The 27,122-nt window shown below is 44.5% G+C and overlaps 3 protein-coding genes across 3 annotated transcripts in view; 2 read left to right on the plus strand and 1 right to left on the minus strand.

Annotated features, from left to right (window-relative positions):
- Positions 1–3,186, plus strand: part of LOC109909414 (remodeling and spacing factor 1-like) — a 23,323-nt gene extending 20,137 nt beyond the window's left edge. Inside the window, exons 16-17 of the mRNA XM_031795279.1 lie at positions 1,005–1,179; positions 1,565–3,186. Coding sequence (XP_031651139.1) covers positions 1,005–1,179; positions 1,565–2,088 — 699 coding nt within the window. The 3' untranslated portion in view covers positions 2,089–3,186. The remainder of the gene's footprint in view (positions 1–1,004; positions 1,180–1,564) is intronic.
- A 6,084-nt stretch (positions 3,187–9,270) lies between these two features.
- LOC109909101 (chloride channel, nucleotide-sensitive, 1A) lies at positions 9,271–19,118 on the plus strand. Its single transcript, XM_020508016.2, has 8 exons — positions 9,271–9,933; positions 11,133–11,269; positions 11,375–11,479; positions 11,746–11,856; positions 11,991–11,996; positions 12,103–12,276; positions 18,675–18,741; positions 18,906–19,118. Coding segments are annotated over exons 1-8 (720 nt in total). The 5' UTR covers positions 9,271–9,814; the 3' UTR covers positions 18,907–19,118.
- On the minus strand, positions 19,115–26,545 carry LOC109909261 (aquaporin-11). Its single transcript, XM_020508324.2, has 4 exons — positions 25,914–26,545; positions 24,145–24,455; positions 23,938–24,054; positions 19,115–23,813 (listed from the first exon to the last, which is right to left on the minus strand). Exons 1-4 carry the CDS (start codon positions 26,234–26,236, stop codon positions 23,725–23,727), a joined length of 840 nt encoding a protein of 279 aa, XP_020363913.2. The 5' UTR covers positions 26,237–26,545; the 3' UTR covers positions 19,115–23,724.
- Positions 26,546–27,122: the final 577 nt, after the last annotated feature.

Consider the following 27,122-nt stretch of genomic DNA (forward strand, 5'->3'; position numbering starts at 1 on the left):
TCTCTCTCTCTCTCTTCTTCTCTTCTCTCTCTGCTTCTCTCTCTCTCTCTCTCTCTCTCTGTCTCTCTCTCTCTGCTTCTCTCTCTGCTTCTCTCTCATCTCGTCTCTCTCTACTCTGCTTCTCTCTCTCTGCCTTTCTCTCTCTCTGGTCTCTCATGATCTCTCTCTCTCTGCCTTTCTCCTCGTCTCTCTGTCTCTCTCTCTCTCTGCTTCTCTCTCTCTCTGTCTCTCTCTCTCCTCTCTCTGCTTCTCTCTCTCTCTCTGTCTCTTGTCTCTCTCTCTTCTGCTTCCTCTCTCTCTCTGCTTCTCGTCTCTCTCTCTTGTTCCTCTCCTCTCTGTCTCTCTCTCTCTTCTCTATTTCTCTTCTCTCTCGTCTCTCTCTCTCTCTCTCTTCTCTCTCTCTCTCTCTCTCTCTCTTCTCTCTGCTTCTTCTCTCTCTCTCTCTCTCTCTCTCTCTCTCTCTAGCTCTCTCTCTACTCTCTCTCTCTCTGCTTCTCTCTCTCTCTCTCTCTCTGATTCTCTTCTCTCTGCTTCTCTCTTCTCTCTTCTCTCTCTCTCTGCTCTCTCTCCTCTGCTTCTCTCTCTCTCTGGCTTCTCTCTCTCTCTCTATCTGCTTCTCTCTCTCTCTGCTTCTCTCTCTGCTTCTCTCTCTCTGCACCTTCTCTCTCTCTCTCTGAATGCTTCTTCTCTCTGCTTCTCTCTCTCTCTCTGCTTCTCTCTCTTGCTTCTCTCTCTCTCTCTCTCTGCTTCTCTCTCTCTCTCTCTCTGCTTCTCTCTCTCTCTGCTTCTATCTCTATCTGCTTCTCCTCTCTCTCTCTCTCTGCCTTCTCTCTCTCTCTCTGCTTCTCTCCTCTCTCCTCTCTCTCTGCTTCTCTCTCTCTGCTTCTCTCTCTCTCTCTCTCTCTCTCTCTCTGCTTCTCTCGCTCTCTCTCTCTGCTTCTCTCTCTCTCTCTCTCTCTGCCTTCTCTCTCTCTCTCTCTCTGCTTCTCTCTCTCTCTTTGTAGAGACCAGGTGATTTGAGTGACAGCGATGGGGACAGGAAGAGGTGTGGTTTAAGGAGGGGCCGGAAGCGGGAGGTGAACTACCGCGAGACGTCAGAATCCGAGTGTTCCCAGGCAACCACCAATAAGGATAAGGCTAAACCCCGCCGCCGTCGTCTCTCCAGCTCAAACAGCGATGGTCAGTTACTATGGTTACCATCCCTGCCCCCAATTAGGGAGGTCCATGTGGAACTTGACAGACTGTCATTTAGTCAATGTAAACAACTCATAACCAACCCGCATTCAGACACTAGCGGAAAAAAACGCTTCTTCAAGTGAAAGCGTGCCGATAACGTTCCACCCCTCCCCCTCCTAAATTTAAACCAATCTAAGCCGACCACTGTCCCTAAACCAACATTTTCTGGTTGGCTGGATGAAGCGGAAAACACGTCACCAGACGCAGAGAGAAAATAGAGCCATCGATTCCATTGCACCGGGCAAAGGAACGTTTTTGCCGCTAGTGTCTGAATGCGGGGTTAACTCCTGCTGCTGTATGAATCCGCCGCTCGCTCCCTCTATTTCAGAATCCTCCCATTCGAGAGAGTCTGAGGAGGAAGAGAAGAGAATGAGGGGAAAGAGGCGGAGAGAAGAGGTGGAGGAGAGTAGAACAAGGGGAAAGAAGAGGAGAGGAGAGACGATGGGCCGAGGGAAGCGGAGGAAGGTGTTGATAGAACAGCGGAGGAAACGTCTCGCTCTGCTGAAGAAAAGCAGACCCTCCACTAAAGGTGATGAGGATGATAACGATGAAGGGGAATCGGAGTCATCATCCGAGGAAGATCGTCCTATCCGCAAACGACTTAACCGCATCGACTCTGATGAAGAGGAGGAGAAAGAGGGAAAAAATGAGGAGGACGTGGAAGAAGAGGAGAAGAAGCTGAGAAAGCCGTCATCAAAAGACAAGGAATCGAACAGCCCTAATGGACAGCAGGCCTCTAGAGGCTCAACACAGCCTGGGTCTGAGAGTGCAGCCTTACCCAGGGACAGAGCAGCCAGAGCTGGGCAGAACAGGTCTAACAGCCCCCCACCTCCTGACCAGTCAGACGCATGATGACATAGACTTTTAGTTATATTTTGTTTTACTTTCTTGCCTTTCACCAACAACCTTTCAACTGGATCTCTCATTACCTCATCATCCCTCCTTCCCTTTCTCCTTTCCCTCCTCCTCCCTTCCTCTAAACAGGATGAATAACTACTGGACCAAACGCACTAGCGCCATCCAACACACAGACACACAACACAATACACAGCCAAAGGGTGAAGGACTGTCCTGAGCACCAGACAGACACCCTCCTTACCTGTTCTCCAGCTGTTCTGCTCGGCTGCTGATCCTGTAAAATACTAGATGTTCCCTTCTCTCTTCTCTGTCTCCCTCTAAAATTGTGTTCTATATACCATGAAGGAGAGAGCGAATGGACTGGAGTGTTTAATAATCCCAGAAAATAGTGAGTTGGATGTTTTAAACCAATGGAAGAGCTGCTCTTGTTGCTCTGCTGTGAACCAGGAAGATAACTACCAGAAAGAGATTCATACAGGCTGATTCATCTCAAATGACACTTTGCAGATTTGACCACAGTTACAACTACAGTGGGGGCTGGCAGATGGACACTGGCAAATGATCTAACTAGCTATGTTCAGTAAATCAATTCACTGTTGACTTTTACGTGTTAGTTGAAGTGTTCCTTCTCTCACTCAGTGAGGACTGAATAATTTATCCACAGAAGTCTACTACTCTCCATTCCAGTCTATACATTCTACAACCTACTACTATTTGAGAAGATGGGGTCATATTCATAAGTCCGAAAAAGGACTGAAACAGGGAGGGACTACCTGAACTTGCAAAATGTTTTGCTGCTGTGTGCCCTAATGAATATGGCCCTGGGTGTGAATGCTGTATCTGGTCCTCAGTCCACTGTCTGTTCTGTTTTCATCCTCAGACTTCCATCTGAACCTCTTTATAGATTCTATCATTCCAGCTCATTGTTCTTATGTTTTCTCCCCCCCAAAATATGAAATATTTTGAAATGTTCAGTCTGAAAAAAAGAAATCACCCTGTTATTCATCCACAGTGTATGTACAGTATGTTTATAGTTGATGCTGTAACATAGGTGTTTTATAAGTTATTAAAAACCAATATTCAAGCATCTCACAAATGCACCTTGTCATCTGCTTTTGAAATCTTTTACTATACAAATAGTGGTTTTATTTGGCCCCCCAATCAGTTCGAAGTTACTTTAATTTTGGAAATCTGTTCCCAGGTATCGTATACAAGTGTAAGCAAGGTTTGAAATAGTTTTAGTCATTGTTTGAGTCAAATATTATATCTATTTGGGCTTCTTGCGGTCTACAAATGATTTGTGATTATGTCCTACTTGATTTTCACATTTGAAGTAATTTAGCAGATGCTCTTATCAAGAGCAACTTAACAGGAGCAAGTGGGGTTAAGTGTCTTGCTCAAGGGAACATCAACAAATATTTCACCTCGTCGGCTTGGGGATTCTAATCAGCGACCTTTCGGTTGCTGGCCCAACACCCTTAACCACTAGGCTACCTGCCCTATGGTAATGTTTATTTTAGATTTTTTGACTGATAATGCCGTAAACAGTGCATTCGGAAAGTTTTCAGACCCCTTGACCTTTTCCACATTTTGTTACGCTACAGCCTTATTCTAGAAGGTATTGTTTTTCTTCCTCATCATTCTACGTGCAATAATACTCAATGACAAAGCAAAAACAGGTTTAGAATATTTAGCAAATTTATAAAAACATTCAACTGAAATATGACATTTACATAAGTATTCAGACCCTTGACTCAGTACTTTGTTGAAGCACCTTTGGGTGCGATTACAGCCTCGAGTTGTCTTGGGTATGACATTACAAGCTTAGCACACCTGTATTTGGGGAGTTTCTCCCATTTTTTTTGCAGATCCTCTCAAGCTCTCTCGGGTTGGATGGGGAGTGTTGCTGCACAGCTATTTTCAGGTCTCTCCAGAGATGTTATATCGGGTTCAAGTCCGGGCTCTGGCTGGGCCACTCAAGGACATTCAGAGACTTGTCCCAAAGCCACTCCTGTGTTGTCTTGGCTATGAGCTTAGTGTCGTTGTCCTGTTGGAAGATGAACCTTCACCCACAGTCTAAGGTCCTGAATGGTCTGGAGCAGGTTTTCATCAAGGATGTCTCTGTACTATGCTCCCTTTATCTTTCACTCGATCCTGACTAGTCTCCCAGTCCCTGCTGCTGAGAAACATCTCCACAGCCTGATGCTGCCACCACCATGCTTCACTGTAGGAATGGTGCCAGGTTTCCTCCAGATGTGACTCTTGGCATTCAGGCCAAAGAGTTCAAGCTTGGTTTCATCAGACCATAGAATCTTGTTTCTCATGGTCTGAGAGTCCTTTAGTTGCCTTTTGGCCAACTCCAAGTGGGCTGTCATGTGCCTTTTTACTGTGGAGTGGCTTCCGTCTGGCCACTGTACTATAAAGGCCTGATTGGTGGAGTGCTGCAGAGATGGTTGTCCTTCTGGAAGGTTCACCCATCTCCACAGAGGAACTCTGGAGCATATTTAAGTTGATATGCACCAGAGCAAAGTATAGAACCCAGTAAACTCAGACAGTACCACTACCTATGACCATGGTAACCGCAACACAGTCCTGCCAGACCACTGAGACAACCACTCCTCCGCAGGAAAACAACTGTAGATCTGGACACAAAAGAAAGCTGAATAGATCTTAAACCAGGAAGACGAAGGCACTTCTATTCACTATATAGTGCACTACTTTTGACCAGAACCCTACTATAGGGAATAGGGTGCCATTGCGGGGCGCATACGAAGACTTAGGTTGAGCCGAGGAGATGGCAGCGGGCCTGCTGGACTCCTGATAGCCCATATAATGTGCATTCGGAAAGTATTGACTTTCCACATTGTTACGTTATAGCCTTATTCTAAAATGGATTACATACATTTTTTTCCTCAATCTACACACAGTACCCGATAACGACAAAGCAAAACCAGGTTTTTAAAAATGTTTGCATAAGTATTCAGACCCTTTGCTATGAGACTCGAAATTGAGCTCCAGTCCTGTTTCCATTGATCATCCTTGATGTTTCTACAACTTGGAGTCCACCTGTGGTAAATTCAATTGATTGGACATGATTTGGAAAGGCCCACACCTGTCTATATAAGGTCCCACATTTGACAGTGCACGTCAGAGGATGGAATTGTGGAGAGGAAGATGGCTGAAGTGGATGCTGAGTTGGAATTAAGCAGCACGTCGAGTACATTTGGTGAAGACGAATGTTCAGAATGGACAACAGTAATATCGAAACTGGAACAAAAAGGAAATAGTCTAAAATTGGAGTGGAGGATACGTGTGTAAATTATAATGAATGTTGGGAAGCATTTGATGAGTAAGGATGCGTATGTGGGGAAACCCGTTTGAAGTGTCAAATCTTGAAGTATGCACTTGAAATAGTGGAGTATGTCAGAGTAACCAGGAGTCGTCTTATTTTGATTAATTATATTTCTGAAGAGCAGAGGAAGATTGCGTGGGCCTCAAAAGAATCCAGACCACATAAGCTTTGTGTTTTGAACTTCGGAGTAGAGCACCCGTCAAAGGAGTTGACGACGGATGTTCAGCTTGAATACCTGAAGAGAATTCCTGGTGTGGTTAGTGCCCGGCGTCTTACCCGCTGGGTGAATAGAGAAAAATAAAGTCTGTCGGTCCTGTTTTTTGATAAAGAGCAATGGTTATGTAAGAAGATATGCTTTAAGAGCTTTCGTCCCCAAACCACTGCAGTGTAAGAATTGTAAAGGATTTGGCCATGTTTCAAGTGTGTGCAGACAAACAGAGTATACTGAAGAAAGGTGTGTAGAAGGACGACAGTGTTGCAATTGTGGTGGGGATCATGATCCTGAGTTCCTGGAGAGCCCAGTAAGGGTGAAGGAAATTGAGGTGGTAAAAGTTAGAGCGGTCAATCGAATCTCCATGTGGAGGAGATTCAAAGAATTAAGAAAACAAGTGATGCTAGTGAAGAGATGGTAGTGGATACACCGCAGCCTGTTGTAAATGTTTGCTTCCAGACAAAAGATGCCCTGTTAAGGTGGATTTCATTGCATTCATTGCCAGTTATAAACTGTACAGCACAAGTCTCAAAGAAGTCGAAGAAAATAGACATTATTGTGGCTGCGGCTGAAATGTTTTTGGGACTCAAGAATTTTACATTGAAAGACTTGCAAGGGGTGCTGACTCTGGAAGACCTGCCCTCCCAAGTTCCTGTGATCACATCTGTTTTATTTTTAAAAGAAGTTTGATTTATTTTAATTTCTGAATTACTTTTTTGGTAGTTTGGTTTTGGGGGGGGAATCCTGTTTCCATCCTGCATAATAGGTGGCGGTATGCACATTCAATTGTGTGATCGCAAATATACCATAGAAGAAGAAGACGTGCAGGTCCCCAAAAACACAGTGGCCTCCATTATTCTTAAATGGAAGAAGTTTGGAACCACCAAGACTCTTCCTAGAGCTGGCTGGCCGGCCAGCCAAACTGAGCCATCGGGGGAGAAGGGCCTTGGTCAGAGAGGTGACCAAGAACCAGATGGTCACTCTGGCAGAGCTCCTCTGTAGAGATGGGAGAGCCTTCCAGAAGGACAACAGTCTCTGCAGCACTCCACCAATCAGGACTTTATAGTAGAGTAGTCAGCGGGAAGCCACTCCTCAGTAAAAGGCACATGACAGCCCACTTGGAGTATACCAAGAGGTACCTAAAGGACTCTGACCATGAGAAACAAAATTCTCTGGTCTGATGAATGCCAAGCGTCACATCTGGAGGAAACCTGGCACCATCCCTACAGTAAAGCATGATGGTGGCAGCATCATGCTGTGGGGATGTTTTTCAGCAGCAGGGACTGGGAGACTAGTCAGGAGAGGTAAAAATGAACAGAGCAAAGTACAGAGAAATCCTTGACGAAAACCTGCTCAGGACCTCAGACTGTGGCGAAGGTTTACCTTCCAACAGGACAACGACCCTAAGCACACAGCCAAGACAACGTTGTAGTGGCTTCGGGACAAGTCCTTGAGTGGCCCAGCCAGAGACTGGACTTGAAGCCGATCGAACATCTCTGGAGAGACCTCAAAATAGCTGTGAAGCGACGCTCCCCATCCAACCTGACAGAGCTTGAGAGGAACTGCAGAGATGAATAGGAGAAACTCCCCAAATACAGGTGTGCCAAGCTTGTAGCGTCATACCCAAGACGGTTTAAGGCTGTAATCGCTGCCAAAGGTGCTTCAACAAAGTACTGAGTAAAGGGTCTGAGTACTTATGTAAATGTGATATTTCTGTTAATTTTTTTATATATTAGCAAAAATGTCTAACCTGTTTTTGCTTTGTCATCATGGGTAGTGTGTACATTGAGGGGAGGAAAAAACAATTTAATCCATTTTAGAATAAGGTATTAACGTAACAACGAAGATCAAGTCAAGGGGTCTAAATACTTTCCAAATGCACTGTATGTGGACACCGCTTCAAATTAGCGGATTCAGTTATTTCAGCCACACCCGTTGCTGACAGGAGTATAAAATCAAGCACACAGCAATGCAATTTCAATAGACAAACATTATCATTAGAATGGCCTTACTGAAGAACTCAGATACTTTCAACGTGGCATAATCATAGGATGTCACCTTTCCAAAAAGTCAGTTCGCCAGTGCTGAAGAGCATAAAAATTGTCTGTCCTCAGTTTCAACACTCACTACTGAGTTACAAACTGCCTGTGGAAGCAACAACAGCCCAAGAACTGTTCGTCAAGAGCTTCATGTAATGGGTTTCCATGGACGAGCAGCAACACTGAAGCTTAAGATCACCATACCCAATGCCAAGCGTCGGTTGGAATGGTGTAAAGCTTGCAGCCATTGTACTCTGGAGCTGTGGAAACATGTTCACTGGAGGGATGAATCACGCTTCACCATCTGCCAGTCCGACAGATGAATCGGGGTTTGGTGGATGCCAGAAGAACGCTACCTTCTCTATTACATAGTGCCAAATGTAAAGTTTGGTGGAGGAGGAATAATGATCTGGGGCTGTTTTTCATGATTCGGGCACGGCCCCTTAGTTCCAGTGAAGTGAAGTCTTAACGCTACAGTATACAATGACATTCTAGACAGTGGTATAAGTACTTAAGTAAAAAATACTTTAAAGTATCTACTTAAGTTGTTTTTTGGGGTATCTGTACTTTACTATTTATATTTTTGACAACTTTTACTTTACTACATTTCTTAACAAAATAATGTACTTTTTACTCCATACATTTTCCCTGACACCTAAAGTACTTGTTATATTTTGAATGCTTGGCAATACAGGAAAATGGTCCAAATCACACAATTATCAAGATAACATCCCTGATCATCTCTATTGCCTCTGATCCTCTGGACTCATTAAACACAGATGATTAATTTGTAAATTATGTATGTATGTTGGAGTGTGCCCCTGGCTTTCTGTAAATTAAAACATGTAAAATGGTTTGCTTAGTATAAGGAATATGAGATTACTTATACTTTTAATTTTGATGCTTAAGTATATTTTAGCAAATACCAAATAAAACCAAATACTGACTTCTACTCAAGTAGTATTTTACTGGGTCTTTCACTTTTACTTGTCATTTTCTATTAATGAATCTTTACTTTTACTCAAGTATGACAATTGGATACCTTTTCCACCACTGATTCTCAACGATTCTGTGCTTCCAGCTTTGTTACAACAGTTTCGGGAAGGACCTTTCCTGTTTCAGCATGACAAAGTGAAGGTCCATACAGAAATGGTTTATGGAGATCAGTGTGGAAGAACTTGACTGGCCTGCACAGAGCCCTGACCTCAACCCCATTGAACACCTTTGGGATCAATTGGAACGGAGACTGCAAGCCAGACCTAATTGCCCATAATCAGCGCCCAACCTCACTAATGTTCTTGTGGCTGAAAGGAAACAAGTCCCTGCAGCAATGTTCCAACATCTAGTAGAAAGCCTCCCCAGAACAGTGGAGGCTGTTATATAAGCAAAGGGGAACCAACTCCATAGTAATGCCCATGATTTTGGAATTATATGTTCGACTAGTAGGTGTCCACATACCTTTGGCCAAGTAGTTATGTTGTTTTTAACTTTTCGCGCGGCTAGTAGGAAGAGGAAAATCATCACTTCCTCGTACACCCCCCGACCTGTAGTTGGCGGTAATGTTGTCTTGCGGTTGCTGTTCCTTCTCTTCTCCGTCACTAGTTTCCACAGCGTCATAACCCTCGCCTATTTCTACAATGTATCTATTTGAAACCCTAACTCTGAGCTATAATAAAGAACCCGAACCTAAAAAATAAGACCAATAAGCGCTTACATTTTTTATTACAAGCCATATTTACTTTGTCGCAACTTATTTTCTTGGCGGGGATGCGTAGTTGTTACAACTGAGCTATAATAAGAACGGTGACGTTAACTACCTGCTAGCTAGCAGTGGGAGCTGGGTCGAGTAAATGCTACCGAGCAAGCTAATGGCACTAACGTTTCAGGGGAATGTCTACTAAATAAATATTCGAACTCGTTAACTCTTCAGGTTATCGATAGCTATATCGTCTTTTATTTTGTCTTGCCTGCACAGACGTCTAGCTATCCGTTTCTGTTCAGACAGAGTTAAATAGGCAGTTTTGGGAAACGAAGTTAGCCAGCCAGGTCACAGAAGTGCAGTGTTGTGGACCGACCCAAAAGAGAGTTTTCTCTGCCGTCCCCCATCGGTTTCCGAGGATGGTTCTGCTAAGGAGTGTCCCACCACCCACCGAGGGAGTCCGGCATGAACAAGGCGAGACGACGGCGGTGTTGGACGGGAAGGGTCTCGGCACAGGGACTCTCTACGTTGCTGAAACGTATGTGACGCTTTGGTGTGGTGGCTAGTTAGCCAGTTGACATTTGTTTGTTAGCATGCTAGCTAATTTCTAAAGTCCTAAAATCAGGAAGTTTCTTGACTTACATGTTTCCTTAGTGTTTTTGCTTTGAAAATATACACTTAACATTTTTTATAAACTTCAACTTGAGCACCTTGAACTTGAATTTTGCATCATGTTAGCTAACTAGTCAATTACTTGACGTGGATCTCAATTATATTTAATTGATTAATCACTTCTCCTTGCCTCACATCCTTCCTCCTTGTCTCCTTCTCAAAGCACATTGGCCGGGAAGATCTGAGGTTCCTCCGTTTTGAGGAGGCAAGGAGGGAGGACAAGATGAATCAAGGAAATACAATGAGTTTCCACCATATAATAGTCATAAAATTTTATTGGTCACATGCATGTGTTTAGAAGATGTTATTTCGGGTGTAGTGAAATGCTTGTGTTTCTAGCTCTGACAGCATATACCCAATACACACACATCTAAGTAAAATAATGATATTAAGAATGTATAAGTATATGGATGAGTAATGTCAGAGCAGCATAGACTAAGATTAAGTAGAATAGTATAGAGTATATCCATATGAGATGAGTTATGCAAGATATGTAACATTGTTTAAGTGATTAGTGTTCCATTGACGTGGCCAGTGATTTCAAGTCTGTATATAGGCAGCAGCCTCTGTGCTAGTGATGGCCATTTAACAGGCTGATGGCCTTGAGAGAGACGCTGTTTTTCAGTCTCTCGGTCCCAGCTTTGATGCACCTGTACTGACCTCACCTTCTGGAAGGTAGTGGGGTGAACAGGCAGTGGCTCAGGTGGTTGTTGTCCTTGATAATCTTTTTGGCCTTCTTGTGACATTGGGTGCTGTAGGTGTCCTGGAGGGCGGGTAGTTTGCAACCGGTGATGCATTGGGCAGACCGCACCACCCTCTGGGCAGGTAGTTTGAGGGTTTTAGGTGCCAAGCCAAATTTCTTCAGCCTCCTGAGGTTGAAGAGGTGCTGTTGCGCTTTCTTCACCACACTAACTGTGTGGGTGGGCCATTTCAGTTTGTCAGTGATGTGTATCCCGATGAACTTGAAGCTTTCCACCTCCCCTGCGGTCCTGTTAATGTGGATAGGGGGGGGTGCTGTTTCCTGAAGTCCAGTGAGTGAGAATGTTGCTTTCCTGTGTTTTCCAGGCGGTTGTCGTGGTTTGACGGGTCAGGGATGGGCTTCTCTCTGGAGTACCCCACTATCAGCCTTCACGCCATCTCACGAGACCTCAGCGCCTACCCACAGGAACATCTATACGTCATGGTCAATGCAAAACTCAACGGTGAGAGACACACCTGTCCATCAGTGTCAATATCAAACTCGCAGTGAAACGCAAACTTGTGATCGAGTAAGAAGATCCTAAAGTGTGTGTCTGTGTGTTCCCCAGATGAGATGCAGGAGAATGCCCATGATGATGAGGAGGATGAGGATGAGGAAGATGATTGTGAGGGGATCACAGAGATCCGCTTCGTCCCTAGCGACAAGGCAGCATGTAAGTGTGAGGGGAGAGGGATGTCTAGTTGTGCAGGGCTAAATTTAGGTCAATGCATCTTTATTAAGCAGGTCACATATAATAACATCTTCCACATAATGTAACCAGTGCTGTACAATAGCCAATAACAAGTTCAAACATCTCTATACACACATGCATTAGGGATGTCTAAAGCTTTTGTCTCTCCAGTTTTTTTAACATGCAGCTCTAGTTTAGAATCGCTATGCCAGCTAGGATTTCCCTAATGTGTGTGTGTGTGTGTCCAGTGGAGTCTATGTTTTCAGCGATGTGTGAGTGTCAGGCCCTGCACCCAGACCCAGATGATGAAGACTCCAACGGGGATTTTGATGGAGATGAGTACGATGTGGAGGAGGCAGGTGTGTAACTCACTCATTTATACAAGCATACAGACACACTTTAACATACAGTTCATGAACTCACATAGATGGAGTAATCAAGAAGATAATATTAACATTGTATCTCCACCTTCTTTCTCCCTTCAACGGAAAAGAGGCAGGTAAGAAGCCTAACAACTAGGCACTCACCCTACCAGCTGCTGCTACTACTACTACACACACAGGTACACATGCACTCACTGGTGGTATTCTCTCTCTGTCCCCCAGAGCATGGTCAGGGTGATATCCCGTCATTCTGTACATATGAGGAGGGTGTGTCGGGGCTGAGGGCTGAAGGCCAGGCCACTCTACAGAGACTGGAGGGCATGTTAGCTCAGTCTGTCGCAAACACCTTTCACATGGCTGGGGTCCGCACTGATGAGACCAATGGAGAGTTTGACGGTGGGTCACACACACACGTACAAGAATAGGTCACACACATAGTCAAACACAGGATACAAGGGTAGGTCACACACACACTGAAATAGTTTAACCCCACAGGCAAAGTTTCATGAACGGGATGTAAATAATACACAGCGGAGGTTCTTGAAACTGACTTTCTCGGCTCTGCTTGTTAGATGTGGTGTGTATTGTAATAACCACAAGATTTATTTAACTAGGCAAGTCCGTTAAGAACAAATTCTTATTTACAATGACGGCCTACACCGGCCAAACCCGGACGACGCTGGGCCAATTGAGCGCCGCCCTATGGAACTCCCAATCACGGCCAGTTGTGATACAGCCTGGATGGCACTTGAGGACAGAGTGACAATGATCCCGCTCTACATAGTCACTACATAACAGCAAGTACATAACAAAGAGAACATAACATAATACAATAAAAGATGCATGCAAAAACATTGATATAGGTTACAAAAATATTACCAGGCTAGCTACTTGGTCTTAGAATATCCTGACTGGCTTGAATGGAACAAGCATCTGTCAGATGAGGGAGCTTAGCCATGGAGTCCTCTAGAAGTTAAAATAAGAGCATTGAAGTCAGCCTGATACTGGCAACTAATAAGCCAGTACAGTTAGTCCTTCTCTTGAGCACCGGATGGTTCTCCAACTCCAGCCTGTCGCTGACTTATCACTACAAAAGAGTGAAAACACTCAATTTCTGTGGCTGTGTTTCTCTGAGAAGGATACATCTGCTAGAATCTCTTCCCTCTGTCACACACTCTTCTTACACTTCTATCTTTTCTCTCTTGTACCATCTCTCTCCCTCCATCTCTTCCCTATTTGGTACCTACTTTTAGATTTTCTGTGGTAGTTCATTCTCCATGTTGTTGACATGGTACCTGTTCCCACGTTTGTCTAAGAGCCATCTGAGCTCTGACCTGGCCGACTGAATGTGTTCTTCTATAGTGGTCCCCCTACCGGCTAGCCATTCTCCTCTGGAGAACAGAACCATGGTGCGACTCCACTCCTCCTCCCAGCACTCTAGGTGCTTCTCCCCAGCCACTTTGTGTCTCCTGACGAAGGGCAACCCCAGAGGGTAGACCAATGGGAAGGCAAGGGGTCCAACCCCCCTCGGCCAGGGTCACACGCCCCTTCAGTTGACCTTTAACCTTGTCTGAGGTGTCCTCAGCAGGGACACGCATCCAGCTCTGCGTGCTGATCACATTCACCAGAGTACCGTATTAGTTTATTTCATGATACATGAACCCCCCCTAGTAGCGCTGTCTAGTCCCCGGAGGCTGTTGCCACTGGAGCTCTTCTCCCCTGATTGCTCAGTTTAACCAGGCGGCCAGCTCTAGGAAAGGTTTTGGTGGTTCCAAACTTCTTCAATGCTGCAGAAATATTTTGGTACCCTTCCCCAGATTTGTCTACAGACGATTGCTTCAACCTCATGGCTTGGTTTTTGCTCTGACATGCACTGCCAACTGTGGGACCTTATATAGACCGGTCTGTGCCTTTCCAAATCATGTCCAATCAGTTGAAGTTACCACAGGTGAACTCCCAAGTTGTAGAAACATCTCCATGATGATCAATGGAAACGGGATGCTATTTCGAGTCTCATTGCAAAGGGTCTGAATTCTTATGTAAATAAGTTATTTTTAACCTGTTTTTGTTTTGTGTCTTGTGTGTAGATTGACATAATCAATTTTAGAACAAAAATTGTGCCGAATACAACAGGAGTAGACCTTATCGTGAAATGCTTACTTACAAGCCTTTAACCAACAATCCATTTTTAAGAAAACGAAGAGTTAAAAAATAGTAGCCAGTCTATGACTAGGGTGGCTGGAGTCTGGCCATTTTTATGGCCTTCCTCTGATACAACCTGGTATAAAGGTTGTATCCCTTTTCCTGGGTGGCAGGAAGCTTGTCCCCAGTGATGTACTGGTCCGTATGCACTACCCACTGTAGCGCCATGCGGTCAGAGGCCGAGCAGTTGCAATACCAGGCGGTGATGCAACCAGTCAGGATGCTCTCGGTGGTGCAGCTGTAGGACTTTTTGACGATCTGAGGACCCATGCCAGAACTTTTCAGTCTCCTGAGGGGGAATAGGCATTTTTGTACCCTCTTCACGATTGTCTTGGTGTGTTTGGACCATGTTAGTTTAATGGTGATGTGGACACCAAGGAACTTGAAGCGTTCAACCTGCTCCACTACAGCCCTGTCGATGAGAATGGAGGCGTGCTCGGCCCTCCTTTTCCTGTAGTCCACAATCATATCCTTTGTCTTGATCAAGTTAAGGGAGAGGTTGTCCTGGCACTACAGTTCCAGGTCTCTGACCTCCTGCCTATAGGCTGTCTCATCGTTGTCGGTGATCAGGCCTATCGCGTTGTGTTGTTGGCAAACTTAATAATGGTGTTGGAATCGTGCTTGGCCATGCAGTCATGGAGGGGACAAAGCACGCACCCCTGAGAGGCCCCTGTGTTGAGGATCATCATGGCAGATATATTGTTGCCTAGCCTTACCACTGGGAGCGGCCTGTCATGAAGTCCAGGATCCAGTTGCAGAGGGAGGTGTTTAGTCCCAGGGTCCTTAGCTTAATGATGACCTTTGAGGGCACTATGGTGCTGAATGCTGAGCTGTAGTCAATGAACAGCATTCTCACATGGACCTTTTGTCCATGTGGGAAAGGGCAGTGTTGAGTGCAATAGAGATTGCGTCATCTGTTGGGGCTGTATGCAAATTGGAGTGGATTTAGGGTTTCTGGGATAATGGTGTTGTGAGCCATTACCAGCCTTTCAAAGTACTTCATGGCTACTATTATGAGTGCTACGCTTCTGTAGTCATTTAGGCAGGTTACCTTTCTGCTCTTGGGCACAGGGACTGTGGTGGTCTGCTTGAAACATGTTGGTATTACAGACTTGACAGGGACAGGTTGAAAATGTCAGTGAAGACACTTGCCAGCTGGTCAGCGCATGCTCAGAGTACACGTTCTGGTAATCCGTCTGGCCCTGCGGCCTTGTGAATGTTGACCTGTTTAAATGTCTTACTCACATCGGCTACGGTGAGCGTGATCACACAGTAGTCCAGACCAACTGGTGCTGTCATGCATGCTTCAGTGTTGCTTGTTCCAAAGTCCTTTAGCTCGTCTGGTAGGCTTGTATCACTGGGCAGCTCGCGGTTGAGCTTCCCTTTGTAGTCCGTAATAGTTTGCAAGCCTTGCCACATCCGAACAGTGCCCGGAGCCGGTCTTGTAGGATTCAATCTTAGTCCTGTATTTACGCTTTGCCTGTTTGATTGTTCGTCTGAGGGTGTAGCGGGATTTCTTATAAGCATCTGGGTTAGATTTGCTTTCCTTGAAAGCGGCAGCTCTATCGTTTAGCTCAGTGCAGATGTTGCCTGTAATCCATGGCTTCTGGTTGGGGTATGTAGGGACGGTCACTGTGGGTTTTTGCTTATGAGTGGGAATCAGAAGAATATAATTATGGTAAGATTTGCCAAATGGAGGGCGAGGGAGAGCTTTGTACGTGTCTCTGTGTGGAGTAAAGATGGTCTAGAGGTTTAAAAAATATATATACACTGCTCAAAAAAATAAAGGGAACACTAAAATAACACTTCCTAGATCTGAATTAATGAAATATTCTTATTAAATACTTTTTTCTTTACATAGTTGAATGTGCTGACAACAAAATCACACAAAAATTATCAATGGAAATCAAATATATCAACCCATAGAGGTCTGGATTTGGAGTCACACTTGGGATTTGGAGTCACACTGGATTTGGAGTCACTACAGGCTGATCCAACTTTGATGTAATGTCCTTAAAACAAGTCACAATGAGGCTCAGTAGTGTGTGGGGCCTCCACGTGCCTGTATGACCTCCCTACAACGCCTTGGCATGCTCCTGATGAGGTGGCGGATGGTCTCCTGAGGGATCCCCTCCCAGACCTGGACTAAAGCATCCGCCAACTCCTAGACAGTCTGTGGTGCAACGTGGCGTTGGTGGATGGAGCGAGACATGATGTCCCAGATGTGCTCAATTGGATTCAGGTCTGGGGAACGGGCGGGCCAGTCCATAGCATCAATGCCTTCCTCTTGCAGGAACTGCTGACACACTCCAGTCACATGAGGTCTAGCATTGTCTTGCATTACGAGGAACCCAGGGCCAACCGCAGCAGCATATGGTCTCACAAGGGGTCTGAGGATCTCATCTCGGTACCTAATGGCAGTCAGGCTACCTCTGGCGAGCACATGGAGGGCTGTGCGGCCCCCCAAAGAAATGCCACCCCACACCATGACTGACCCACCGCCAAACCGGTCATGCTGGAGGATGTTGCAGGCAGCAGAACGTTCTCCACGGCGTCTCCAGACTCTGTCACGTGCTCAGTGTGAACCTGCTTTCATCTGTGAAGAGCACAGGGCGCCAGTGGCGAATTTGCCAATCTTGGTGTTCTCTGGCAAATGCCAAACGTCCTTCATGGTTTGGGCTGTAAGCACAGCCCCCACCTGTGGACGTCGGGCCCTCATGCCACCCTCATGGAGTCTGTTTCTGACCGTTTGAGCAGACACATGCACATACACATGCACATTTGTGGCCTGCTGGAGGTCATTTTGCAGGGCTCTGGCAGTGCTCCTCCTTGTACAAAGGCGGAGGTAGCGGTCCTGCTGCTGAGTTGTTGCCCTCCTACGGCCTCCTCCACGTCTCCTGATGTACTGGCCTGTCTCCTGGTAGCGCCTCCATGCTCTGGACACTACGCTGACAGACACAGCAAACCTTCTTGACACAGCTCGCATTGATGTGTCATCCTGGATGAGCTGCACTACCTGAGCCACTTGTGTGGGTTGTAGACTCTGTCTCATGCTACCACTAGAGTGAAAGCACCGCCAGCATTCAAAAGTGACCAAAACATCAGCCAGGAAGCATAGGAACTGAGAAGTGGTCTGTGGTCACCACCTGCAGAACCACTCCTTTATTGGGGGTGTCTTGCTAATTGCCTATAATTTCCACCTGTTGTCTATTCCATTTGCACAACAGCATGTGAAATGTATTGTCAATCAGTGTTGCTTCCTAAGTGGACAGTTTGATTTCACAGAAGTGTGATTGACTTGGAGTTACATTGTGTTGTTTAAGTGTTCCCTTAATTTTTTTGAGCAGGGTGTGTGTGTGTGTGTGTGTGTGTGTGTGTGTGTATATATGTTTTTTATTCTCTACTTGTTGCACATGTAACATGCTGGTAGAAATGAGGTAAAACAGATTTAAGTTTGCCAGCATTAAAGTCCCTGACCACTAGGAGTGCCGCCTCTGTATGAGCATTTTTTTGTTTGCTTATGGCAATATACAGCTCGTTGGGTGCGGTCTTAGTTCCAGCATCGGTTTGTGGTGGTAACTCTACAGCTATGATAAATATAGATCAACTCTCTTGGTAAATAGTGTGGTCTTCAGCTTATCATGATACAAAACCTCAAGACTTCCTTAATATTTAATTTCTCACACCAGCTGTTATTGACAGTATATACAGACCGCACCCCTTGTCTTAATGGACCCAGCTGTTCGGTGTTGCCGATGCACAGACAAACCAGCCAACTGTATTTTATCCATGTTGTCGTTCAGCCACGACTCTGTGAAACATAAGATATTACAGTTTTTAATGTCCCGTTGGTAGGGTGGTCTTGAACGGAGCTCATCCAGTTTATTCTCCAATGATTGCACGTTGGCCAGTAGGACGGATGGTAGAGGCGGGTTACCCACTCGCCGACAAATTATCACAAGAGACATGGACCTGTGTACCCTGTACTGGCGTCTTCTCTTCTTTGAGACTGGTCGAGTATCTGGAGTAAATTCTTTGTGTCCGACTCATTAAAGAAAAAATCTTTGTCCAGTTCAAGGTGCGTAATCGCTGTTCTGATATCCAGAAGCTATTTTCAGTCATAAGAGGTGGCAGAAACATATGTACAAAATAAGTTACAAAACAATGCAAAAAACATTCAAAATAGCACAATTGGTTAGGAGCCAGTAAAACGGCTAAAAAGTCAAGGGGTCTGAATACTATATGAATGCGCTGTAACTTAACGTAGTAAGTAAATATAACTCAGTATAGTAAATCAATCTGGCCAGGTTTGTTTGACGCACACTGCTGGAATTTCCAGTATGAATGTTTTTTTCCTGTGTGACTTTGTCATATGTACTTTGTCTTCCAAGGCATTCAGAGCCCCTATCTTGAAAGAGAAAAAAACAAAAACACTTTAACTTTCTATTTCTCACTCTGACCAGCGGGTATATAGTTCAGAGCATAGACCACACCCGTTATGAACACATGAGCATGAAGAAAGCTGCATGTGTTTCATGATAATCAGTATATTGGCTGTTCTAGTCATTGTATTTCTATGTCTGTCTTTGCAGATGGGGTGGAGGTGGATGCAGGGTCGACGGTGGCTGGACAGTTTGAAGATGCAGACATAGACCACTAGTAAAAACATATCATAATACTACGTTATAATTATCAATATGTTAGTGTGATGTTTTGTGTAATCACCTTTAAATCCACATCCTGCTGTCAACTTTATGGACCAGCTTTACCATACTGTAGCTAAGTCTCTCACTGTCTTTTTTTGCTCCCTCTTCTTCTTTCAGATGGATCGCAGCCAGTCAAAGCACTTGTGGTACATTGTGGGATAGGAGAATACAACCTCTCCACTTCCTGTCCCCAAGGCATCATTTTCCACACACATATATATTCCTCTCATGTTTTGTACCTGAAGACCAGTTGTACTGAGTTTTCCCCAGCAGGGAGCAGTGTTGTCTTTGTATGAAATCTCTTCAATAAATAAATAGTTTTTGTATGAATAACAGTGTGTTTGTGTTATGTGCACATTCCAGAGGAGTAACATAGGAGCTACGCTGAGGTGTCAGCAAATGTTTTAATATTGAAGTCTGTTTTATTATGTTGAACAAAAATATAAACGCAACATGCAAAGTGTTGGTCCATGTTTCAGGAGCTGAAATAAAAGATCCCAGAAATGTTCCATATACACAAATTTGTTAACATCCCTGTTAGTGATCATTTGTCAAGATAACCCATCTACCTGACAGGTGTGGCATATCAAGAAGCTGATTAAACAGCATGATCATTACACAGATGCACCTTGTGATGGGGACAAAGGCCACTCTAAAATGTGATGTTTTGTCACACAACACCATGCTGCAGATGTCTAAAGCTGAGGGAGTATGCAATTTGAGTGCTGACTGCAGGAATGTCCACCAGTGATTTTGTGTTAATTTCTCTATCATTTTGGCAGTATGTCCAACCGGCCTCACAACCGCAGACCACATGTAACCACACCAGCCCAAGACCTTCACCTGTGAGATTGTCTGGGGGGGCTATGCCCTCCCAATCCCACCCATGGCTGCGCCCTTGCCCAGTTGTGAAATTCATAGATTAGAGCCTAATAAATGCATTTGAATTGACTGATTTCCTTATATGAACTGTAACTCAGCGAATTCTTTTAAATTGTTGCATGTTTGTTTTTGTTCATTATAGATAGGAGAGTGTGCTGAAATTGCTTTGGGCTGGATTCGAAACGGTAAGCTGTAAATGAGCACCAGAGACAGTAGCCTAGACCGCTAGACCAGTGGTTCCCAAACTGTGGGGCGAGGGGTATCAGTCTGGCTTTAAACTTACTCTTGAAATGTATAATAGAATGCACAAGGAGCAATTTCAAAAATGGGTAGTGTATCAGTTCAGGGGCAGCATATGTGTGGGAAAAGTTAGGACGATTCTATGGGCCTGTGACTGACAGGGGCCCTAAACAAGTATTATAACATTAGGTACATTTTTTTTCAACATTAAATTATTAACCTATCATCATTAATATATTTTTTATTTACAATGTACTAATAAAACTAACGGTTTATTTTCTTGTTTTTGGCAAAAAAGTAAAAATCCATAGAGCCTCTGCCCCCAAACCAGGCGCGAACGGTACTTGGTAGCAGTGAATTGCGAGTGAGGAGTGCCAGTGGAGCATAATGTTTCAGCTTCCTAAAGAAAAATCTGGTTTCCATAAACGAAAAAGACGAGAGAGAAAAGGAAGGGCGACAGTGTGTCACCCAATTGTTCACAAAGGAAGGTGGGTGTAGTCCGTCAGTGGTGGAAATTAACCTGGTAGCGTAGTCCGTAGTGAAATAGGCTACTTTTGATCCCCTAACATTAGTGAGTTAATATCTTCACAGAACATTCTGAGTGTTTACATTTCAAGCCTCTCTTTCAGCCGAGATTTAATCAATGCAGGCAAACTTTTAGCAAGCTATTCATACTAAATCAGTTCTCCCTGCCCCTGCCTGGTGCAGGGGCAGATGCAGCTTCAGGCTCAGTAGCCCTGTCACCCCATCCCCATACCCTTGAACCAGCCCTGTCTCCTCATCCCCATACCCCTGAACCAGCCCTACTCCCAACTGAAGGAGGTGAGCAGCATTGTGTTGAATGACATGTCAGTTGGCATAATTGCAGGTACTGCAATTCATTGAGGACAGGAATGTGATTCTCCAAACATCTCACTTGACACAGAGGCAGCCAATATCAGAGACTTAAAGGAAGAGATGGCAGGCTCTTAGAGATGGATGGGAGTCTCTCCTGTCTGAGGAAACACTGATTTCTACGCAAATGGATGTTGCACCTCAATTGAGCAAGGAACACAGCCGCCAGAGGAGATTCCATGATGAGACCTCTCAAGAGGAGACGGCTCAGGACAGTGCAGCAGTTTTTCTCCTGCTATGGACAACATAAGTGACTTGGACACTTGGTTCCACACCACTGCAAAAATTGTAGAATCATTTTCTGCTGTTCTGAAAGTTGGACAGATTCTGAGGGTAAAGTCCCTTCTGTGTGCCAACCACTGATCATGAAGTATTCCAGAGATCTTACACCTGCGTTTCAAAATGAAGTAAGACACCTGAACACTGTATATGCTGCCACTTTCCCCCCTAACTTGTCCCCTCTTGGTCTCCCAAATGCAATTTGTAAGATGCAGCTGCAATGCATTTTTGGAGAAGTGTGCATTGCTTTACATATATTTTGCACACTGCCTATTTCTATGGCTGGTGGCGAGAGAGCTTCCAGTAAGCTAAAAACTATTTGAGGTCCACTATGTCCCAGGACAGGCTTTGCAGTCTTGCCACTCTGTCCATTGAAAGTCAATTAGCTAGAAAGCTGGATATCAAAGACTTGATCAGTGACTTTGCCAGCAAAAAGGCTTGGCGCTGGGCTCTTGGTGAGTAACGCTGAGCAAGGCCCAGTGATAACTCTTAAATGGCATGGCTATGGATATTGGATCACTACACACATGATGCCCACAGGATGAGAACAGACTGAAAACAGTTCAAAAATATGCTTCTGATTTTATTATTTTGTTTGTTATATCATTCTATAGGTGATAATGTTAATTTATTTTAATTGAAGAGGTTCATGTATATTTCAGTTATATTTATTTTAAGTTATTCATTCATGTTAAGAGAATTTTCCATTCAAGAATTTTACCATTAAAACTACATTTAGACTGTAAAAGATGATGGCCTTCAGCACATTTCTTATAGGGGGTATCAGTCTTGCATCAAATAGTGAATTCCACTGGATGCAGAATGTTGCATGCATGTCTGCACAGTGTTATATTTTCACAGCTCACTGTCAGTAAATATTGGACTACAAGAGAGTTGAAAGCCTGCAAAGGTAGAGTTATTTAAAGGTAGAGTTATTTAAAGGTAGGGTTATTTAAAGCTTTGAATGGGTCTATTGGGTTCTGGAGGTGTGTGGTTACAGCAATTGTGCAGGGTTGGTGTGGCCTGTGGTGGTGTGGCCCAATGTGATATCTTTTCATGGGGCCCAAAATCCCTGGTGGCACCTCTGCATCAGTTCCTTTTTTAAATTTAGATTTTTTTGCCCATAGATATTGTTGTGAAAAGTTTGGGACCACTGCACTAGACCACCCGTGGCCACAGAAACCAAGGTTTCTTATTTGCTATGCTTAGCTTTTAGGCAGCGCGAGCAGAGCGAGAGCCAATTAAAACTATTGGCCTTGGGAGCAAGCTGTGTCAATCATAAAAATTGAGCCAGAGCGCCATTTTACGCTGAGCAGCGCAAGCCTCTCACAGAGCGTTTACGTCCATGTTTCATTCAAATAGGAGCAACTCTTGATCTGCAAAAGTCATGTGTCTGGTGTAGCAGGCCACCGGAGCTACACTCACTCACAGCTTAAGGATTGGAAAAGCAACTCAACTCTGACCATTTTAACTGTTAATTTCACCAACTTAAATCATCAAAACTATTGTCAGAGCACCTTTTTTTATCATTCACCTAGGTCTGACCCAGTTTGCGTACATTTAAATGACATTTTTGTAATTTAGCAGACTCTTATCCAGAGTGACTTATAGTGCATTAATTTTAAGATGGCTAGGTGAGACAACCACATATCACAGTAATAGCAAGCATGTTTTTCCTCAAAGTAGCTTTCAGCCAAGTCACAGCTAGTAAGGGGAGAAAAGTAAAGTGTCAGTGTTAGTTCACAAAAGGCTTTTGTGTGTGTGTGTGGGGGGGGGGGAGGGGGTGGATACGGTCGACTTATTTAAGATACTCTTTGAAGAGGTAGGTTTTTAGATGTTTTTGGAGATGGGCAGGGACTCTGCTGTTCTAGCTGGTTCCACCATTGGGGTGCCAGGACAGAGGAGAGCTGGGACTGGGCTGAGCGGGAGCTTCCCTCCCATAGGGGTGGGGGAAGGTCAAGAGACCAGAGGTGGCAGAACGGAGTGCTCGGGTTGGGGTGTAAGGATTTGTGCATAGCCTGAAGGTAGATTGGAGGGGCAGTTCCTCTTGCTATTCCGTAGGCAAGTACCATGGTCTTGTAGTAGATGTGAGCTTTGACTGGAAGCCAGTGGAGTGTGTGGACTGCGGAGGAGCGGGGTGACTTGTAAAGGTAGACAATACTCCTCAAGTTGACCATAGGCATATCTATTGAAGAACTGTACATAAAATACTATCTCAAACAGTTTTAAATATGCTACTAACACTACTAACTACAGAAATCTATTTGTTTTTACATCAATCCAGAGGAAGACAGCTCATAAAAATGTCTGGATTAGAGTAAATGAAATGGTATCATTACGTTCCAGACCAATTTTTAAGTGCCACCAGCCACCACTGTACAAATCATACTAGATTAAAAAACAATATATAGTATTTTTTTTGTTTGAATGTGCTTAGTTTTAAAGAGGTCACTATGCATCAGGGTCTTCGGTTCGTAGGGATTGATGGTGGGTCCAGGGCAGTAGACACCAAACAGAAGAAAACTAACCGAAAAGGGGAGGAACTACCTGAACTTGTCTAAAAAAAACTTGTTTTTGTAGTGAAATGTATTCTGTTACAAAACGGTTTTGCTACATGTGCACTAATGAAAATGACCCAGGGTCATTTCCTCTTGTTAGCCAGAAGGGGGCGGTAGGGAGCAGCTCTACCAGACAACATCTGATCAAACAACAGGACCGAACACATCATACCTGCGGGGAGGGGGGGGGGGGGGGGGGTTAGAAAAGAGGAGGGAAGAAGAGAGTGGGAGTAATGTCAGAAAAACAGAAAAGAAAGTGGACCCCATAGTTCACCTGTATGTGTGTGTGTGCGTACCTAATAGAGGAGCCAGCCAGTAGACCAGGCAGTAATCCAGAAAAGAGTGCCCACTGCAGGAGAACTGGGTGGAGAGGGCCAACGCAGGGTTAAACACAGCCCCCGTCATCTTGCCACCTGCAACACAAACACACAAAGGCTTAAACACTGCTCCTATCACTGACACCTGCAACAATAACACACACAGGATTAAACACGGTAACCCACCTGCATAGGTCAAGGTAGCGGTGAGTGCTGCTATGGCATGTACCCGGTACCTCCTGTCCATAGTGTGTGTGTGTGTGAAGGCGGTTTGCATGGCAAAGGCCCCTGCCAGCTCCACAGCTGCAGCGGTGACCAGAGGGCCAGGGAGCACCAGGCTGGTGTGTGTGTCTGTGTGGATGGGGCTAATGCATTGGAAGCCCTGGAGTGTGTGTCTCAGGTGCAGGTCAGAGAGACCGAGGGCCCACAGCCCCTGTAGCATGGTACGAGCCACGCTTGCTGCCATGAACTGGCACACCATCCTCAGCACGCCGCTCCTGAATACAATAGAGTAGAATAGAATATGTATCCATATAATACATATCCATTATAGAAAGACGGCAATAGAATGTCATTATGCATAGAATAGAATATGTACCCATAGAATTTAACAGAATATACACTACCGTTCAGCTAACACAACGTGCCATTGGAACACAGGAGTGATGGTTGCTGATAATGGGCCTCTGTTTCCTATTTAGATATTCCATTAAAAATCAGCCGTTTCCATATAGTAGTCATTTACAACATTAACAATGTCTACACTGTATTTCTGATCAATTTGATGTTATTTTAATGGACAAAAATATATATATTTCAAAAACAAGGACATTTTTAAGTGACACCAAACTTTTGAACGGTAGTGTACATTTTACTTGGAATATAATCGATTTTTTATCCAATACTATCTATTATAAAGAATATACTAAAATAGGTCTCCATTACATATAATCAACAATAGAATATATAATGTATCCATTACATAGAGACAACAATACAATAGATAATGTATCCATTAGAAGGCCAGCATCCCGGAGTCGCCTCTTCACTGTTGACGTTGAGAGGTGTTGGTACTATTTAATGAAGCTGCCAGTTGAGGACTTGTGTGTTTCTCAAACTAGACACTCTAATGTACTTGTCTCCTTGCTCAGTTGTGCACCGGGGCCTCCCACTCCTCTTTCTATTCTGGTTTGAGACAGTTTGCGCTGTTCTGTGAAGGGAGTAGTACACAGCGTTGTACGAGATCTTCAGTTTCTTGGCAATATCTCGCCTGGTATAGCCTTCATTTCTCAGAACAAGAATAGACTGACGAGTTTCAGAAGAAAGTCCTTTGTTTCTGGCCATTTTGAGCCTTTAATCGAACCCACAAATGCTGATTCTCCAGATACTCAACTAATCTAAAGAAGGCCAGTTATATTGCTTATTTAATCAGGACAACAGTTTTCAGCTGTGCTAACGTAATTGCAAAAGGGTTTTCTAATGATCAATTAGCCTTTTAAAATGCTAAACTTGGATTAGCTAACACAACGTGCCATTGGAACACAGGAGTGATGGTTGCTGATAATGGGCCTAGACAATGTCTACACTGTATTTCTGATCAATTTGATGTTATTTTAATGGACAAAAATATTGATTTTCTTTCAAAAACAAGGACATTTCTAAGTGACACCAAACTTTTGAACGGTAGTGTACATTTTACTTAGAATATAATCGATTTTCCTACAAAAATCTCTATTATAAGGAATAGACTAAAATAGGTCTCCATTACATATAATTAACAATAGAATAGATCATGTATCCATTACATAGAGACAACAATATAATAGATAATGTGTCCATTACATTGAATCAACAATAGAGTAGATAATGTATCCATTACATGGAGACAATTATAGAATAGATAATGTATCCATTAGATAGAGACAACAATAGAATACAGTAGAATAGAATAGAACCTGGCAGTGAGGCGTCCCCGGTAGGTGTATTCCAGCGTGCTACAGGGGTTCCCCTGGGCTCCATGGAAGGTGAGGCCATGGACCACAGATGCCAGATATGTGAGGCTGAGACAGAACTGAGGCTGCAGCCGGCCCACCTCCCCCAATAGACGCAGCTCTAGGTTGCAGATACACAGCTGCAGCGTAGAGACCAGCTCCACTGCGTAAACAGCAGACAGACACAGCCCTCTGGGAGCTAGTAGCTTGGTTAAGATTCTCCTGCTCAGCTCACACAGCAGCACAAAGACCACTAGCAGACACAGAGACACCACAACGCCTGACATCTCTATCTGCAGATATCTGCCTCTCTCCTCAGTCTCGGTCTCTCCGCCTCTCTCTCTTTATGTGTCTTCTCGCGTGCTCCTCTGGATCTGTTTTCTTACGGCAGCAGCAGGCTACTTTGTGCGCGCGTGTGTGTGTGATCAGAGATGCGCTCTGCTGTAGATGATGATGAGCTTGAGCTCATTTGGTGCGCAAGTGGCTACCTCCCTCCCTCCTCTTTCGTCTCTCTGGCTCCCTGCTCTCCTCTATGTCTCTCTCTACACTGCGCTGCTACCTCCATGCCCATTGCTGCTATAACGTGGCCAGGCTGTGTGGTGTGGTACCCCCACCCACCACCAGAGAGAACAGTAGCTATACAGATTCAATGATGTCATACCATATACATGTAAAGTATGGCCCAAATGGCCCCCTATTCCCTAGGTCCCTATATAGTGCACTTATTTTGACCAGAGCCCTATGGGCCCTGGTTAAAAGTACTGCACTACAAAGAGAATAGAATGCTTTTTGAGACAGGCCTATGTCTATGCCCATCACCCTCACTCAATTACACACACGTGTTCTCTCATGCTTGCCTTATATCCTCTCCTTCAGAAGATTCCGTGATTAGTCTGATGATAAATGATGCTGATAAATCTAAATAAGGCTAATGTAAAATCCAGCTCAGTGATTGACCTTTGCACCTGTCAAGTCTGTAGCCTACAGATGAATAAAGTGGGCACAAGGAGAGAAGGACACAAGGAGAGAACACAAGGATAGGAAGCGATATACATATACTGTTGAGATGCAGCCCCGAAAAGTAATCGGGAAACTCATGGTGAGACCCACCTCACCTCCCAGTGAAACAAACAGCCAGACAGACCAATAAGCACACGACTGAGCTTCAGCCTG

This window comes from Oncorhynchus kisutch, linkage group LG18 (genome assembly GCF_002021735.2).
Source record: "Oncorhynchus kisutch isolate 150728-3 linkage group LG18, Okis_V2, whole genome shotgun sequence".
In the NCBI taxonomy this organism is placed as follows: domain Eukaryota; kingdom Metazoa; phylum Chordata; class Actinopteri; order Salmoniformes; family Salmonidae; genus Oncorhynchus; species Oncorhynchus kisutch.